Here is an 18256-nt window from a genome sequence, read left to right on the forward strand (position 1 = left end):
GCTTATGGAAAATACAAACTCTTTCTTTCTGGTGCAACCAAAGAATAAATAAATATATGTTGGAAGTTTATAATTAATGCATCCAAAGTTTCAAATGACATCTTCTAGGAGAGGGTGTGGGTCCTTAATTTAAAAAAAACAAACAAAAAAAACACAAACTTAATAAAAAGTATATACATATACATATACACATATATATATATATACATATACATATACACATATATACATATACATATACACATATACATATATATATACATATACACATATACATATACACATATACATATATATATATGTATATATATATATATATATATATATATATATATGTATATATATATATACATATATATATATATATATATATATATACATATATATATATATATATATATATACATATATATATATATATATACATATATATATATATATATATATATATACATATATATATATACATATATATATATACATATATATATATACACATATATATATACACATATATATATATATATATACATATATATATATACATATATATATATATATATATATATATATATATATAGTCGCTGTAATTACATTTCTGTAATTATGAATTTGTCTGTAATTTGTTTTTTCAGAATTTATTTGTATTTTTCTTTGAACTTTGTCATTTTGGGATTTTTGTTTTCAACTACAGACAGTTACTGTATAACATGAAAGGTAAGGAAAACCATGATAGGGCCTTCTAATTCTCAAATACTCAGGGTGGAAAACGCAGTAACCGCTGGTGTTATTTCAGCAATATTTTAAAGTCAACATATGTGTAAAATATTTGCAGTGGAGTACATTCACACACTTGGACTTCATCAGAGACTCTTCTCTCCTCAGCCAGTTCCAAAAGAGTTACCAACTAAACCAACAGAACTGGCTAGGCTGTTAGCCTCAACATCTACACCAAGAAAACACAGCCAATGTACACCAACGGATGTCTTCAACCATGTCTATAACTATTGGTGACTATTCCCCAAATATGCAGCATCTTCCAGCCAAACAAATACTCAAACATGGAGCTGCACAGAAGAACTGGGGTGTGTAAACATGTGTCATGAAATAAAGATGAGGAGTTTTAAGGTGGGTAGAACCTGTAGTAAACATGACCCTTTGATGGAAAGAGGAAGAAAGGCTGACCAGAGAGGAGTGTGCTGGCTGAGCTACAATAGCTGGGTCTCTCATGGATGGGAACAGGAGCAAAGGCAGAGGCACAAAAGCGAGATGGGTGGAGGTTACAGGCTGCAGCCTTACGACAATGAAGAGGCGTAGTAGTAGAAGCAGTTTGTAGTGAAAGTGCACATCAGGAACTGTGCCACCTCACCATTTTAGTCACAGCTGATTAAAGAGAAAATGTAGATGTATTTCCAATAACACCAAGCCAGAAAGTCCCCTTGAATAAATTGCAAGTCTCAGACTGCCTGCAGTTCCTTTAGGGACCAGCAGATGGAGGCAAATCACTGCAGTGTGACCGGTCTGGTCCTCGCAGCAGATTGTAGCGGCCTAAACTCCAAGTTTTAAAAGCAGTCATTTGTGACGTGACATAAAACACACACGCAACATGTAATTCAAGCTTTAATATTGGAATTCATTGGAGCATCATTTGCACATATTAAAGGCAAACATGTCTGTGCAACATAATACTGTGCGGTAAACATTCATCAGCTACTGTATAGTGTAAAAACTCCAAATGAAATGTAACAGTTAATTTAGAAGCAGGTTTCAGGTTCAAACTTACGTTCCAATGCGAGCTTTGCAGAAATCCAAGAAACTAAAAAATGAGTTTACATACATTTGAAGGCTGAGTTAGACACTGGTACACCCATTTAATGTCTCACTAGCACTCAGATAAGTAGATAACTAAGCTAACTACAAGCCCGTTAGCTTAGCTTAGCATAAAGACTGGAAATAAAGGGGAACTGCTAGCCCGGCTCAGTCTAACTTACAAAGTGAGTTTTTCAGGATGACAGGCAGATGAATTTTTTAGACATTTGGACAGGTGCAAAGCTAAGCCAACTGACTTCTCTATAATGACAGCACAGATATGTGATTGTCCTCTAAAATGAGAGACAAGGGTTTTTAAAAACATTTCCACAAATGCAGCCAGGAAGCTGTACCTCTCAGTCTCACTTCACAGGGCGACCCATCTTGGAAACGTCTGGATGCACAAAAAAAGACAAAGAGATGTCATTTAGTGTATTATAGCTGTCTGGACACCTGAGTAGGTTCCTTGCTGTCTTTGCGAGACTCACCAGGTCTTCCTGGTGGTCTGTGTTTGCTGGTGAGCTCTGAGGTGTCTCTGTAGTCTCTTGGTTTGGGGGTCTGGGGCTCCGGCACACCCGGTCGGGACTTAGCAGGCAAAGGAGGGCGGCTTAGGCCCATCCCGCCTTCTGAGCGTGAGGGCACCACTGGTTTCTTTTGTGATGGGGGATGCAGGCTGACTGGTGTTGGAGGCTGAGGTTTGTTCTCAGAGCAGGTGAAGGAGCGGTTGCGTGGGGTGGGCACCGGAGGGCGATCGGTATCTCCGTCTGCTGTTTTGGAGGATCCAAATAGCACATCTGGGGGTATGAGAAGGTCCTTCTGTTGTTGGTCTTGGTCTTTAGACCGACCATGTGATTTGGTCACTGAACCATACAACGGGTTGTCAAACATCTCTGACGTCTTTCCGTTCTCACCCCTGTCAGAGAAATCATAAGTTAATGACATCGGTTTCCCTTTCTATAGAATCAGATCAGATAAAGGTTTAGAGGTATTTTTAGAAATGAAACTGAAGTCTCTTCAAACCAGAAAGAGGCTAACACTTACACAGAAGTAGGCTTTCCCGTGGGGCTGCGTGTGCTCACATCGTAACCCTTCTTTGGCTCTTTTCCGGCTTGTCCACCACAGGGAACATTTCGCGGTGGCATGCTGTAACTCCAGCCTTTATCTATCACATTCCCACCTCTGAATGACACTCCCATGTAATTGGGGTTAGAAATATCATGTGGTTGGTTGCTACAAGACCTGTTAACCAGAAAAAAGAAGAAGAAAAAGGAAAATCACGCCCTGAGTAGTTTTGATGGTCCAAACCAGCAATCAAAATTAATCAGGCAACAGAAAAACTTGAATCGCAGTCTCATGGCTGTGATTTATGCCACCAGCATGACAGTGGATTATCTTGCTTCTCTTAACTTCGATTCACCTTCTCTCCAGAGCACACTCCGTCTCTCCAGCATCTCTGCCACCTGCTCCCAGCTCTCACTAAAGATCACAGTCTTATCTGCAAATATCACGTACACAACGACCGCCTGACCTCATCTGTCAGCCTCTCCATCAGCACTGCAAACAAGAAGGGGCTCAGAGCCGATCTCTGATGTAATCCCACCCCCACCATCAGCCCATCAGTACCACAGTTCCTGTCTTGGCACCCTATCATCAGCCTATCATATTCTCTGATCCGCAAAGGCACAGTGCAGCTCGCCCTGACCTTCCCATCCACACTTCTCCATCAACATCTTAAAACAAACATCCCATCTGTAGAGCTCTTTCTCAGCATGAAGCTGCTGTTGCTCACTGATCATCGCCTCTTTTCTTAACTAGCTTCAACAACTTTCTCCCTTATCTTCATGGTATGGCACATCATCTTTATCCCCCTGTAGTTAGAGCTCTGCACGTCACCCTTGTTCTTGAAAATTGGTGCTGGTTAACCTCTTCTCCCTTCCTTGGTCATTCTCTCACTTTGCAGGATGATGTGAAACAATCTGGTGAGAAAGTCCCCTGCCCTCCATCTTCACACCTCCACAGCTATGTCATCAGGACCAAAGGATACATCCAATGTTTATGGCTGTAAATTAAATTTAAACTCCGGTGTGCACACGTTCCATATAATAGTCTTTACAGATGGACATTGATCAAACATTTTCAGGTTCTGAAGAGGTTTTTCAAACTCTTTGAATGACTTTAATCACAGAGGACGATCATAAGCTACACAAAAATGTTGACCATATTAGACCTATCCCACAGGGTGATTAGAGAAATTTACCATATTACACTTTTTGAAGCTTTCTCCAGAGTTCCTCTATGTCAAAGAAAGACATCAAACTGGTGATGCTCCAAGTCAGATACAGAAAAAAAATCTGTGCTGAATAAAACTTTTTGCCAGTGTGTTATATTTTTTTCAGCCATAGCACATCTCCTGTTCATATGAAGTTATGATGGGTTAAAAATGCTGGAAAAATCTTCACAGCAAAAAGGTACATTTCTGCGTGACTTCATTCAATAAATTGAAGTTATTTTCCTGAAATAAAACAACTGATTTTGAGGGTGAGAATGTTTTTCGGATGTGGTTGATTTTATACGTAACGAGCCATGACAGAACATGAGGGAATGCATAACAGGTTCACAAAAAACCCCCAAATCTTACTTATTGAGGTCTCCAGATTTGCCTTTTGAGGCGATGGGGTCATCCCTTTCGATTTTGATGAAATCTGAAAAAAGAACCAAAATGAGAATAAAGCTTCAAGAACCGAAGAAGAAAAATATCGAACAAATACGTCCTGCGTCGAAGCTCAGCCTCACCGTATAGCTTCTCGGTGGGCTTGCCCTCAGAGGTGCGTAGCTGGATGCCACCTGTCAGTGTTCCCGTCTTCTCCCCGTGATGAGTCAGTGTGATCTGAAACTCGGTGTAGCTGATCTCAGCGGCTCGCAGCGCGACACAGCCCTCTCCTTTAGGGATAACACACCAGCAAACTGTAAGCGCTGCTGAGCCCACCGCATCCAAATTACAAGCTGTAATGCGAGCTCATTACCGTACGACTCGTCGCTGTCCGTCGACTTCACGCATATCAGGATGTGCTGGTCCAGAAGGTACTCGGGGTCAGAGATGATAGGGGTCAGCTTTAAAAGACAGAAACAATGACTATGAACAACGACTGACTGATGCCATAACTAAGTAGTGTGTGCTGTGAGCTGTGTCTGTGGTTTACCTCTACTTGGTTGCCGAACCAAACTTTTATAGACCCATCGGAGTGCTCGCTGTTCTCTCCCTCTGTAGTCTTTACAGTTTCTGTTGGAAATGCTTGCTTTTAGTCATTGTAGCCCATTTGATGAGACACTTCACCCAATATTCATGCATACATACATGCATGCTCTGGCCTGCAGTGCTGTTTATTCATATTGATAGTTTTTGGTGCAACCTGTTTCCTTTTTTTTTTTGAGAAGTCTACTGCAAAGATCTTGGCTGTGCATGATGTCAGTAAGAGTAGATAACACATAATCTCAGGCACAGCGAGGGTGGACTTCAAGGTTAAAACAGTTCATTTCAAGCATGAATAAAATATAAGTAAATAAATAAAATTTAAACAAATTAAAATATTATTTTACATTGTGAACAATGCAAAGCTCCTCTAGTAGAGTCCCAGAATAAGAGCATGGAACTGGAGAGGAGAGGAATTGGTCTGCTTTAAATAGAGTAAGCAGTTTAATGTAGGAAGTATTTTCTCTCTAGTGTCTACACACATCAACCAGAAGAAGTGTGCAGCTAGCTGACACGGCAGTATTAATGTTTACATCCTGTCACACTGTGAGCAGCGGCTTCTCGTCACGGGTAGGTGCACACCGATTTCTGCACAGTGGTACTATGAGTGGGTGTAGCTCACCAAAGAGAAAACAACTCCCAGGAGAATTTTCTCACAACCAGGCTTGTGGGGAGATTTTTGTGTAATAAAGTTGTGGTTTCAGGAAAGTCGTATTTGTCACCTTGTGGCAAGATTCTTTGTATTTTTACAGATATGAGTGTTTAGTGTTTGCTTTTTCATTTTTTTTCCCTTTGAGTGCCATCAGTGTCCATTTGCATTCTGACTGTGACTCATAGACAGCACTTACAGTCCAGAGGAAGCATGATTTATGTGATTTTGAGGCGAACTGTTCCTTTAAAGCAGAATCTAGTGAGATGTGGTCAATCAGAAAGAGGAAACTTACTCTCCAAGCAACTGGAATGGAATTCGATGAAGAACTTGGTCTTCGATTTTGTCGACAAGATGGCCACACAGTTCATGATCTGAATTCCACCAGGAGGCGCACTGCTGGGATCTGAAAAATAAAAGCGGCATCAGACTGCGGCTATTGAGCGGACTCATCTGTGGAGTAGGTTGGGTGGGGGGGGTCATACCTTGTTTGGAAACGTACTGCGAGGCAACTCCAACTTCAAATGAGGCGAACACCGGGGAGTGGTCACTTGTCATGATGTTATTAGTGCACCCTGCAAGTTCACACGAACACTTATAAACACTTCTGTGCATATTTTACACATATTTAGCCTGAAAGGACGTCTCAGCTGCAGTTTCACTTCAACCTTTGGACACTTTTGCGTTCAAGGTTTTTTTTTCTTATTTTCTAAGTGCGAAACAAAACATGAAAACAAAAGAAGAGCGCGAGGGCCACAGAGAATGAACATTAGACCAGTGGAAATCTGACTCTGATCAGTCAAAAATCAGAGGTTCTGAGAGATGCAGAGGAAGTAAATAGATGTTAATCTGCATTGTTCTACCTCAAAATATGGAGGAAAGGGTGTAGTTTGATGGTGGGACAATCATTCGTTTTTCAGTTGGACACAGAGTCCACATTCTGTAAGGAGGAGTGCTGCATCAAATGTTCTGTGCTGGTTTGAGCTTAGAGTGAAACAAAAAAAGCTAACAAAAGGTCAGTGTGTGTGTGTGGTCCTGGTGATGAGCTCATGAAGTTGGCTGAAGAAGTGACGAGCGTATAAACTGCAGTCAAAGCAAAACGGCCTATTTTGCCATCAGATTTCAGATATGCAGATTCTGTTTACATTTCATTTCATACATTTGATAGTAGCAAACGCTCGAATGAGCGGGTGTGTCTGCATGAAGACTGCAGTCAGCAGCAATAGTTGAAAGATTAATACGATAAAATGGCTCATTATTTATTTTATGTAGGCACCAATAAGTTCATATTGGCTGCTTGGTCCAGTTAAAGACAGTTATTTGGAATTAAGTGAGCTAAACTCTCTTTTTCCATATATATATATATATATATATATATATATATACACACACACACATATATATATTAGGGAGTGCAACGATACACAAAATTCATGGTTCGGTTCCATACTTTGGTGTCACGGTTCAATATTTTTTTGATACAAAAAAATGTTCATGCCTTTTTAATTTGTTTTATATATATGTGTGTGTATATATATATATATATATATTTATTTATTTATAAATATATATTTTAACTCAAAAGTACAGTTTTTAAATTTAATGTTGCTGGAACAACAAAATAATAAAAAAAAATCTATCTGAAGAAAGAAATCAGTCATCTTTGGAAAAGAGAGTTTATTACAGAGAAATGGCTCTTTCCAAAATAAAAGCTATACTATACGCTTCTTCTGGGCTATATTCTCAGCAGCATATTAAACATATCAGGTCCCCATAAGGAGAATCATGTGCTAACGGCTGTCTAAATGACTCGGGTAAAGTTTGTAGCATGCGTGCTTGTTGTTTTTGTCTGCTTCCACTTGTCTTTGCACTAGGATGATGTCGGTGTAAATGTGCAGTCATGTTCGTTGTGTTCCCACTAGTGCTGTCAGCGTTAATCTCTTTAAAACCCATTAACGCCATAACGCGGCAAATCTCCGTTAACGAGTTACCACGGATTGCCCCATGCGTGGGGCTGGACAGCATCAACACATTAACAAGCTAACTGCGCTAACGCACTAGTTCCCACCAATTGAGCATTGCCTGGCACATCCGACATACTGTTTTACCTTTGTCCATGATGCGCTTACCATCAGGGTCATACTTCACATGAAAACCAAGATAGTTCCAAAGGCCAGATCTGAATGAGGGTGGGGGAGGTTGAATTTCGGGTAGCGTTGAGGCAGTTGCCATGTTGCAATGAGCTTAGCTTCTGTCTTGCTAGCTTGCACTGCGCTCAGTGGATCTGCACTCGACAGTGCAGCCTAGGCGGAGTAGTCGAACGCAGATCCACTGAGCGCTCAACACAGACAGCATCGTCAGAAGAAAAGTTGATAAAATAAAAAAATTTTTTTGTATTGTTCGATACATATGCCTACCGAACCGAAAGCACTCTATCGAACGGTTCAATATCGATACATGTATTGTTGCACCCCTGATATATATATACATTCCTGTATGTATAATATAGCTGCAGAAAAAAAAGGTTTAACAGAAGATTACTCACCATATGCTTGGCAGACAACATGAACCAGAGGATATGACTTTCGCAGGACGCGATCACACCAGGATGGCAAATTGTATTTTGTCTGTAGAGTTAAAATCATCTTAATATTAATATCAATATAAAATACTTGAATTTCCAAATTGAAGACTGTAAAATAATTCAAGTATAACTCTACATAAATAGACCAACATATAAGAAGCATGATGGGCAGTCATTTGTAGAAGAAACATGAGCAAATAGCCCTGCTAACATGGATTGGTTCAAGAGATCGGGCTCCATGTTCAACCGTTTGCTATCAGTAAATGTGATTTTTGACTTTTCCCAAACTGTCGATGAAAGAATAATAAGCCAACAAAAATCCAAACCAAGAATATTCAACGATAGGTAACTTAAATTAAAATTAAATTCAAAAGATGAAACCTCATTAAAATGAAATAGGCTGTAAGTACACTAAAAGTATGTAGTTAAAATTAAGAGCACGTTAAAACAAATAAAATTACATTTTATGCATAATAAGAAACTAATAACATTCGAACATGATGAAGTGAAATAAAATAATTTAGGATTAAAAAAATACAGCAATGAAGCAGATAAAATTAAAAGTCTCAGTGAAGTGACCGTGATGCATAGTAGGGGAACAGAGATGTGATAAAACATGAGCTTACCCCTGTCGCTTTGGCCTTTGTGTAGGCGTACCTCTCTCGTGTGTCTCTTTCAAAACGATACGTGGGCGCGAATGTGATTTCTTCTTCAGCTACAATCAAAATAGAATAAAACCCGTATGTATGCAAACACAATTATAAGAAAAAGGACAGTGTTTTGCAGAAAATCCCAAGCATGGCAACAACAGTGAAGACACTTCTTTCTGCCATATGCCTACATGTACTGATCAGTATTCATCAAAGCTCACCAAAATGCAAGAAGACCTTGCTCTCTTTCCTCTCCATGCTGAGCTGGTCTTTGGTGAGCAGTTCCTGGTACTGCTGCTGTTTGATCTTTGACACAATGTTTTCAGCTTCCTGTGAAGGGAACAGGGGAAAGTAGTGACTGGAAGTGTTAGCAGCTGAGAGCTCAGACACCTGACAACCAGCAGGGTTTAAAAAAAAAAACAAAAACACAACCATGCTTCTGAGAGAAAAACCACAACAAAGCAAAGTCCGTGAATCTGTATGTAAAGTAGATATAAAACAAGGTTTATGACTTACAGAAGATGCCATTTCAACGCGGTAGTTCAGATCTCCAAGCCAGAAGAGGTGCGTGAAGCGATGTGTGATGTCAAACGGATTAAGCTTCTTGTCTCCTAGATTCAGAAATCTCAGGATGCTGGCATAGTTTTGATTCCGTCTGCAAATACAGCAAAAAATATTGGAGTAACATCAAAAATGTGTGGAATCAGTGGAGGAAGCAATAAAGTTTTCTGTTTCTACTGCCATTTAGCAAAACGTTGACTTTTAAAGCAAGTCTTCAGAAAGAGGAGGACACATATTCATCATTTATGTTGTCCAGGTTAAATATAGGTAAATAAATAAATAAAAAACATGAATAATTTTTAAAAATCCGACATGAAAAATGACAAAGATGGTTGCCATCGTGGCCGTGTGACTATTATACTAGTAATAGGGGATGATGATGACAGTAAAAAAGATGGAAAATAAATAATTTTTTAAAAAGTATAAAGTATAAAGATGGATGTAGCTTGCTGGGTTGAAAAGTGAAGCTAACATAGAATTGTCTTAAACGTGGATGTTTTTCTAAAAACCAGCAGGGGGTGACTTCTGTGGTTGCAAAAAAAGACTTGTGATTGTGTTTAATACGCTCCTGAAGACTTCACAGGCTCAGTCTCTAGTTTCAGATAATATTGAATAAAACATCTGTTTTATTTTTTAAATTAGTCAGAAAGGATGTTCATCCAGGGTAACAGCTAGTCAAATACGCAGATAATATGAAGGATGGACATGGGTACTGTGATGTCACTCGCTGGTTTGTAAAGTTCCATTTTGAAACCTTGAGATGAGCGTTTTCACCAACGCCATCTTGGCTGCTTTGCTTTAGCTGAGTGCTTAGAACTACTAGTGAGTATTTGCCGTTTCCTATTGGAGTATTTTTAGTTGAAACATTTGTTTTCAGCACTTTTGGTTTGCTGACATCTTTATTTTGTTGTGTATTTTAAATCCTTTCATAACAAATGGTAAATGGACACCTCGGGCTCTATCTGAGCACTCGAAGCGCTTTGTACAACTTGCCTCATTCACCCATATTCAAGGGCTTTTTTCCCCATGGTTTTTCTACTTACTCTCCAACATTCACACACACATTCAAACACATTCTCAGGGTTAGTATCTTTCCCAGGGATATTTGGTATACAGACTGGTTCAAGCAGGGATTGAACCACCAGCCTACCAATTAGTAGATGACCTGGATGGACTTTTCATTTTTACTCCCATCCTCCCCTAGTTCATTTTTGGAAAGTTAGCAATATTTTAGCAGTTCTGGATCCAGATCTGGACAAGACCCCAAATTGTTGGTCTGAGGCAAGAAAAATAACAAATGTTTCCAAAAATGCAGTAGCTAGGGCAGTAATCAAGCGTTGGGATCAAATGTTGCAACGTTAATTTCTAATAATCGTGCAATTTGTTGTGTTTGATTTGAATAACTGTGGTCTGTCCAAATAAATACACACTGCACACAGTGCACAACATGAAAATGTACTAGAGTGAGTATACCTACCAAGCTGCAGCTCATTTTGTCATGCAGAATGCTTGTTAAGTTGACCATACAAGCACTCAAACCTCAAGGTTCTTTTTATAGGTTAAAGTAAAGGTCCTACAATATTTAGCAGCTAGTACAATTTAACTGCTAAGCTAATATTTAACAGATAATGTTAACCGTTTTTGCAAAGACAATTAAAAAAAAGTGTTTCTGGCTACATTTTGTCAATGTCAGCAGCAGGCTAAAACCAAATTGTGCTGATTGTTAGGCACATTTACATTTCCTGCTTTCCATTTACTGAACTGCTAAGTTTCTGTTAGGAAGTAGTGAATAAGTGAACAGGGGGGTATTTTGCACACGTCACTAGACAATTAGGATTTTTACCTCCCCATCCATCATAGAAATGACACCTTTGTTGATATCTGCATCGGGTTTTCCCTGAAGAGGCTATAAAAATGCTAGCACATTTCAAAGAGATTTGCAATTTCTATCAAAGGAGTTTAATTTGTTTTAGCCTAGAGACATTTTTTGTTGATAAAATGTCCGTGGTATTGCCTTAACTAAAGGCAAACCAATCATGGTTATTTGCATAGTTACCCTCAAAGGTTAATTTTGAGCCCAGAAAAACCCTGTGTTGTATATGTATATGTGTATATGATGTTACTAATCAATTCAAACTTTTTAAAGATACTTTGAAAAGTGTAACCTTCTCCTCACCTGAGCTTCTTCTCACTGCCAGAGGTCAGATGACTGTTGACAAAGCCAAAAGATGTCCCATTGAACATGAAGGACACTCCCACTGCTCCCTTGTTTCCTGCAATTCAAACCAGTAAACACCGATGGGTAATTTTTCTGTGAACTTTTATGAGCAATCATTACAGGCCTCAAGGAGAAGTGGAACTGCTTACCCAAGGTGTTGGCGATCCCTGTCTTCACGCTGTCTGAAAAAACATGAGAGATCCTGTTTTCATGCTCAGGCTTGGCCAGGACCACGATCCGAATATTCCACAGTGTGTGAATTGCCACCTGGATGTTTGGAGATGTTTAGAATATTTGATTCATTAGTGCTTTGTGTTTGCATTCGGCTACAAATTCAAAACTTTGCCACAGTTACTCACTTGTTTAAAGCTAATGTTTGTGATGTTCCTCAGGACACCTTTCACTGTATCTGCCCATTCTCGCTCACCCAAAGGATCCTCCTGAGTCCCAATGACATAAAAATCATGTGGAATATGATCTGCTGTGTCATCTTGTGTCTTCCCTTGGCCCTTACACTGAAACCAGGAGTTGATGTTCGGGGGAGGGCCGGCATTTCCTGTAGGTTTGCAGATCCGTTTTTATATTATATACAGTTAAGTTAACTGAAGCACTGAATTCTGTATGACATCACTATTACCCATGTTCCAGGTGCCAACAAACACTGTGATCATGTCTGGTTCAGGCTTTTCTGAGTGTTTGTTTTTCATTTGCTGAAGCAGCTGACAGAAGCCCTCTCTTTTCTGGATTCACAAGACAACAAAACACATCACATTTAACAAAGTGCACATGACTGAGATCAGAATAGGGAGCATCGCCTTTAAAAAGACGCTTACCTTTGTGTCATCAAAAACAAACTCTTTCCGCAGAACCTTTTCTTTCTCCGTCTCCACCACAATGACCAGCTTGGCGTGCATTTTCTGGGATTTCACCAATTGCAGGACTGGTGGATAAGAGCAGTATTCTTATTAAGTTAAGTGCTTTTGATGTTTGAAAGTAGTTCTTGACATTTGTTTTCACACATGCTATTTTGCACTTGCTGCAGAGAAGGTGCAACTTCCAGGCTGAAGAATCAAGCACAAAGTCTGCAGCTCCTTTAATGAGGCTGTCTCAAAAATCAAGGGACTCTTCATAGACACTGTTGTTAAAACATCAAGTTTTACAGCAGTAATAAACATTTTTTTCAGCCTCCAATAAACAAAAATACCTCCCATCTGTTCTCTTTTACTTATCCTTATCAGGGTTGTGGGAGGACTTGAAGCTTATTCCAGCTATCGTAGGGCGAGAGGTGAGGTCACCCTGGACAAATCGCCAGTCTGTCCCCCCTTCACAACAACTCCGGTGAATTGATTTTTTCAAACTCATCTATCTGCTTCTTTGATTGTGCGTTCACTATCTGTCAGGCTTCACCTTTACTAACTGTAGCCACTTAACTGGATCTCTTAGCACTAATAAAAATCTTTGCTACATCGCTTCAGTTTATGTATATGAATACAGCAAAATGAACAAACTTGCAACAGAGTCATTCTCTTCTCCAAAACTGGCCACTTCTGGCCAAAAAGCTCAACTTGAGGATTAAAAACAAAGAGTCCAAAACGAATACGTAACATTAGGGTGGCTACATTCATCTTTTATACTGTCTGTAGTAGCACGCACCAGTGGTCCATGTATGACGTTTTCTATATAATGATTTTTAAGGCTTACTGACTGATTAAAACTCTTATGACTACAAGTTCCACTTTATCTGTCTATTAGCATGGAAAAATTGCTTTTGTGGCACTACTTAAAGTTCCTAATTTCTTAAGATACTGACCCGAGTCAAATGTACCACCTGAATACATTTTTCTGAACTTTACAAACCCAAAGATGTTCTTATATATAATTAGTAATTTAGAAAACAATAACTGTAACTGCTTCCTCCAATGAACCAGGCTAATGTACCTTCTCTGTGGTCTCACATGTGTAAGAGCAATCTTCTAATAATTAGCGTGTTCTTGAAATATGTCAGAATGTTTGATTCTAATAACAAATGTTTCATTCTGGTAGCTAATTACTCCAAAATAAAGACCAAGTGAAAAACATTGCTTATTTTCTTTGCAAAACAGCAAGACAGAGCACAGGGTTAAATACAAAAGCTCCGGTGGACACTATAGGCACTGTAGCCATTTAGTCGAGTCTAGAAAATATAGCAAAATACTGTAAAATACGCTGAATTTAACACCTTTGTTTTTCTATTGTAACGTCAATAGAGACAAGGGATCACCAAATTTTATTAAAATCCTTCCAACAAAATTTAAAAAAGAAATCACCAAAGTGATTGTGGGATTAATCAGATTAAGTTAATCATATCTTGATGTTTGCATTTTGTGACAATCAACTGTTTGAGATAGAAATGAACTCCTCAGGTCCTTACTTTTATTGTGCACAAAGTATTTGTCTTCGGGCCCATCTTTTGACTTCTTAAAGTAGAGCTTCCCACTTTCAATGTCCACTTTCAGGAACATCTTTGTGGAAATACCGAGAGATTCTTGTTTGACCTACCAGTGAAAGAAGAAATCGATCAAATAAACCACACACACATATGACAAATGTTATGTAGACATAAGTACTAAAGAAAGCACCTCAAACGTAACGACTGGTATGAGAGATTTCCGTGGGCCCGCATCAAATCCAACATACTCAAAAACAGAACCTTTAACCTGAAAAAAGGAAGCAGAGTCGTCCTTTGTAATATCTTATAACATTTTCTATTATCATATAAAAAGCTGTTGTTAAAACATCTTACAGTACTTTACCTTATCTTCTATCGAGTAGAGCAGTTTTGTTAGTTGCTCAAGTCTACAGGACACAGGACCCGAATCACAGAAATTCTGAAAATAAGGAGGAAATACATGAAGAGAGCAGCTTTTAAGCGCTGATAATACTGCAAAGGATTATGGGTGCCACCAACTTGTTTTGGTCCAATCCCTGGAGAGAGCTGTTGGTCCAGCGTTCTGTGAAACACCTCCAGAGTTGGCATGACGCGGGAAATTTCACTGCCTCGCAAAAAAGATCAGCGCGTGGTTCAATCAACCCAATCCATTCAAGTGTATGTAATATTACACACTCCATTAAATGGACACTATACCTGTTTAGGTTCTTGCAGACTGCCATTATAAGCTTCTTGAGGCCAGGCAGGTTAGGGTTACCGTTTTGAACTTGTTCAGCATCTAAGCAGACTGAAGTCCTGAAGTATTCTTGGATGGCCATTTCATGCTCTTCTGGTAAGCTGGAGACATAAGAGAAATATAAGCTTCAGGAAAATTCGTATTAGTAATTGTTTTGGAAAGTTTGGTGCCGAATGCCTAAATTCTACTTTTATAGTGCTGTAGGTACAAGAGACATCGCAACTGTCTGTAATTGTGACCATACATGGACAAGTCCATATGCTGCAGTTTCGCCAGGTATATGTCTGATAAGGATTTGGAGGCTTGCTCTGAAGTCTTGGAGTCACTGTCAAGTGGGATGTTTCTTGGTGGGAGCTGTGGAGGATGACTGTTTTGTTCTGCAGAATAGACATAAAGTGTGTTTAGGACAAACAATACTTTCTCTTCCATATCAAAACCAATATACAGACAAAGTGAAGTTTTTGACCTGGCTCCTCTTCTACCTCCTCCTCCCTCTGGACAGAGTACTGCAGGTGGGTGACTAAACCCATGTTGGGGCTATAATACGCCTCCACCAGCTCAGGTAGCATTGTGAAGAACCTAATAGGCACTCCTTCAGATGCCTGCAGAGTAGATAACAGCAAGCATATTTTTTTAATCACTCTTTGTAAACAAAAGGATGATTTTTGTTGTTGTTAACAAAGCAGGTGACATAACCTGTAAGTGTTACTTCCCATATGATGTCAGACCTGTCTACTGTCTGCGTCTGTGGTATTTTCCAGTTGCATTCTAAGACGTTCCTTTGTAATTTTGCAATTTATTTCATTTAAAAGAACATATTATTACCCATAAATCATCAGCTATTTTAAGGAAGTAAACATATCCCTGCTCTGTCATAAGAATTAAATCGTACACTTAAACCATTAACAGAAATAGGTTTTAAAAACTATAGTCCCTTAAATAGGTTTGGTTTCTCTATATAGCTACATTGCATTTAGTCTCTTGTGCGGCTCGTAAAACTCAATTGTGAAACTTGCAGTCATTGGGCGGTTACATTATTTTAAAGTACTTTCTTTAAACTAAACTGCACAGGTGTACATTATCACCTCATGTAACAAGTTTTTAAAAGCACGAAATGGTCGCATTTTACCTGGCACGTTAGGAGGTAACAGTGCTGACTTATCGTTTCCTAGAAACCTGACACGTTGCTACTTCATACCAGTAAACTTATTTCATGACACAGCACATTTTGCTGTTACAGAATTTCTATCTAAGGCCACGGGTTTGCATAGCAATTATACATAGCTGTTATGTCAGTGCATAAATCAGTCATTTAGAAGCTCTCTAGCATTTTCACCTATTTTTATAATTACAGTATTTAAAAAAAAAAACATACAGATGATACTCTGTTCAATCTTTCTGTCAAGCCCAAGGCATTTATATCCTCTCTGTGGGGCCTGTTAGTTTTCTAATCTCTTCAGACTTACACTGCAAAGCTGACACTGAACAAATACCAAGATAATGAAGCATCTGCTGATCTGCTTCTGATCAGATTGAGTCTTGCTTTTATCATTGCCAACTAATTTACTGCAAAACTCTTAGTTCCTGCTTCAGTTTCTGTACTGGTTCATTGTAAGGTAGTTCGCCAATGGCAGATTAAATACAAATGAGAAGCAGGCATTTGCCATTTGCTGAACCATAAAGTCTCTTTTCTATAGATTTAAAAATCATAGTAAATAACAGAGGTATTTGTGGCTTTTTTAGGGTGATGTTGTTGTGCTCCCAGTCTGTAATCCTAAATCTGTAAATTTTACATTTTAAGGCTTTTAAATTACTATCAGTGTAGCTTTGTGAGGCAATGATATTTAGTGTATAATAAGAGAATATGTTTTAAACTGCAGCATGTAAGCAGCTCTGAGTTACTGAGCTAACAAACAGTTTTGTGCTGAAATCTGTATGCCTGCATGCTAACATTCAACAGAGTCTACCTGCTGATGTTTATTTAGCATGTCATCTTTATTCTTGTAGTTAATGCTCATACCTCCAAGCTGAAGCTATTAATACTTATTAATACTGGGGGTATTCGATCATCAGATTGAAATTCAACTATAATGATGCATTATTGTGTTTATTAAATTTTATGCTAATCAATCTGATAACTGGAAACGTCACACACGCGTGCTCATACACCAAAAATACATGCGGCTTCAGATTCTAGTGATCTTGAAAGTCATTTACGCATTCATCTCGCCTGTTGTTAGGATACTTCAGTCTGGGTCAAAGTGGTGGACAGTAAATGCATGTGTGGGCTTACATCTTTAATTAGGTTACAACTGAGCATTGCACTAGCAATGTGTGACTAATACTTTTGAAAATATTATTTCATCTTCACAGTAACTATAATAACTCATCTGGGTTCGGACCAGAACGATGGAAACTGTGAACCCACCTGGACAGAGAGCTTCTTGTCTTCATTTGGCAGGATTCTGTATGTGTACACACAGTTCTGATATCTGTGGATCAAATAAATGCAAATGTCTGTGGTTGGAACATGGAATGAATGTAAGGTGAAGAAACAAGCGGATTCAATGTGTTGAGTGAGCAGTTGGAATCATTTTTAAATGAAGGTTACCCAATGGAAGATGATGTGCAGAGGGGAAAGGGTGGTGCTTTGTGGCTGCACTGTATGCAAATAAAAGGGAACTAGTCTTGTGTTGCAGTGTGTATGTGCAAAAAAAAGAAAAAAAATGTAATGTGATATGGTGAGACAGTTTTAGGAACTTTAACTAATAACTGTGTTATAGCTACAGCGCACAAACGATCATGTTTGGAATTGTGTTTCTTGAACAAAATATACAGTTTGACAACCAGATCGTGTCGATTCGATACAATTCACAGCTGGTACTGCACGTCACGAAGGTTTAATGAAGTAGAAACATGAAGTATATGCAGGCATATTAGAATCAACCGCGAGCCATAATAAAAAGAAACAATAACTTACAAAACACAGAGGGCATAGGCTCCCTGTATGGATTCACTGTCCCGGATGAGGAAGCTTCCATCTCTTGCTGCTTTGGAAAGTAGATCCTCAGCTTTGGATCGAGTTATATTGCCATGGTACCAAGGTTGATAACTTGGCATCCTGTTTTTCACCCAAGAGCTCGATCTCAAGAGCTTTGCATGTGATCTCAAAAAAAAAATTATCCCAGCAAAACAAAGTAGACTCAATTTTTCTTTCTGGCTATTTTCATCTTCTCATGGTGCATACTTTTTAGTTCTTTCTTTCACTTGTTCATCCACTGCCTCCGCAAATTGTAAAAGGAAGCTGCTACTAGCTCAGCCCTGAACTTCCTCATTTGTCAAGTTAAAGAGAGGAGGGCCCTAGTGCCTTC

The 18256-nt window shown here is 38.9% G+C and overlaps 1 protein-coding gene across 1 annotated transcript; it reads right to left on the minus strand.

Annotated features, from left to right (window-relative positions):
- Nucleotides 1-1607: 1607 nt before the first annotated feature.
- Nucleotides 1608-18172, minus strand: inpp5d (inositol polyphosphate-5-phosphatase D). The gene is made up of 27 exons (XM_085151221.1): nt 17866-18172; nt 17314-17377; nt 15352-15487; nt 15130-15262; nt 14846-14986; nt 14669-14753; nt 14514-14588; nt 14340-14417; nt 14132-14255; nt 12555-12661; nt 12359-12461; nt 12081-12277; nt 11871-11988; nt 11680-11776; nt 9459-9597; nt 9164-9272; nt 8919-9007; nt 8254-8335; nt 6194-6283; nt 6004-6114; nt 5010-5089; nt 4833-4920; nt 4603-4749; nt 4448-4511; nt 2851-3048; nt 2298-2722; nt 1608-2203 (listed from the first exon to the last, which is right to left on the minus strand). Exons 1-27 carry the CDS (start codon nt 18003-18005, stop codon nt 2172-2174), a joined length of 3252 nt encoding a protein of 1083 aa, XP_085007347.1. The 5' UTR covers nt 18006-18172; the 3' UTR covers nt 1608-2171.
- Nucleotides 18173-18256: the final 84 nt, after the last annotated feature.

Source organism: Neolamprologus multifasciatus, chromosome 23, assembly GCF_963576455.1.
Source record: "Neolamprologus multifasciatus chromosome 23, fNeoMul1.2, whole genome shotgun sequence".
NCBI lineage: Eukaryota > Metazoa > Chordata > Actinopteri > Cichliformes > Cichlidae > Neolamprologus > Neolamprologus multifasciatus.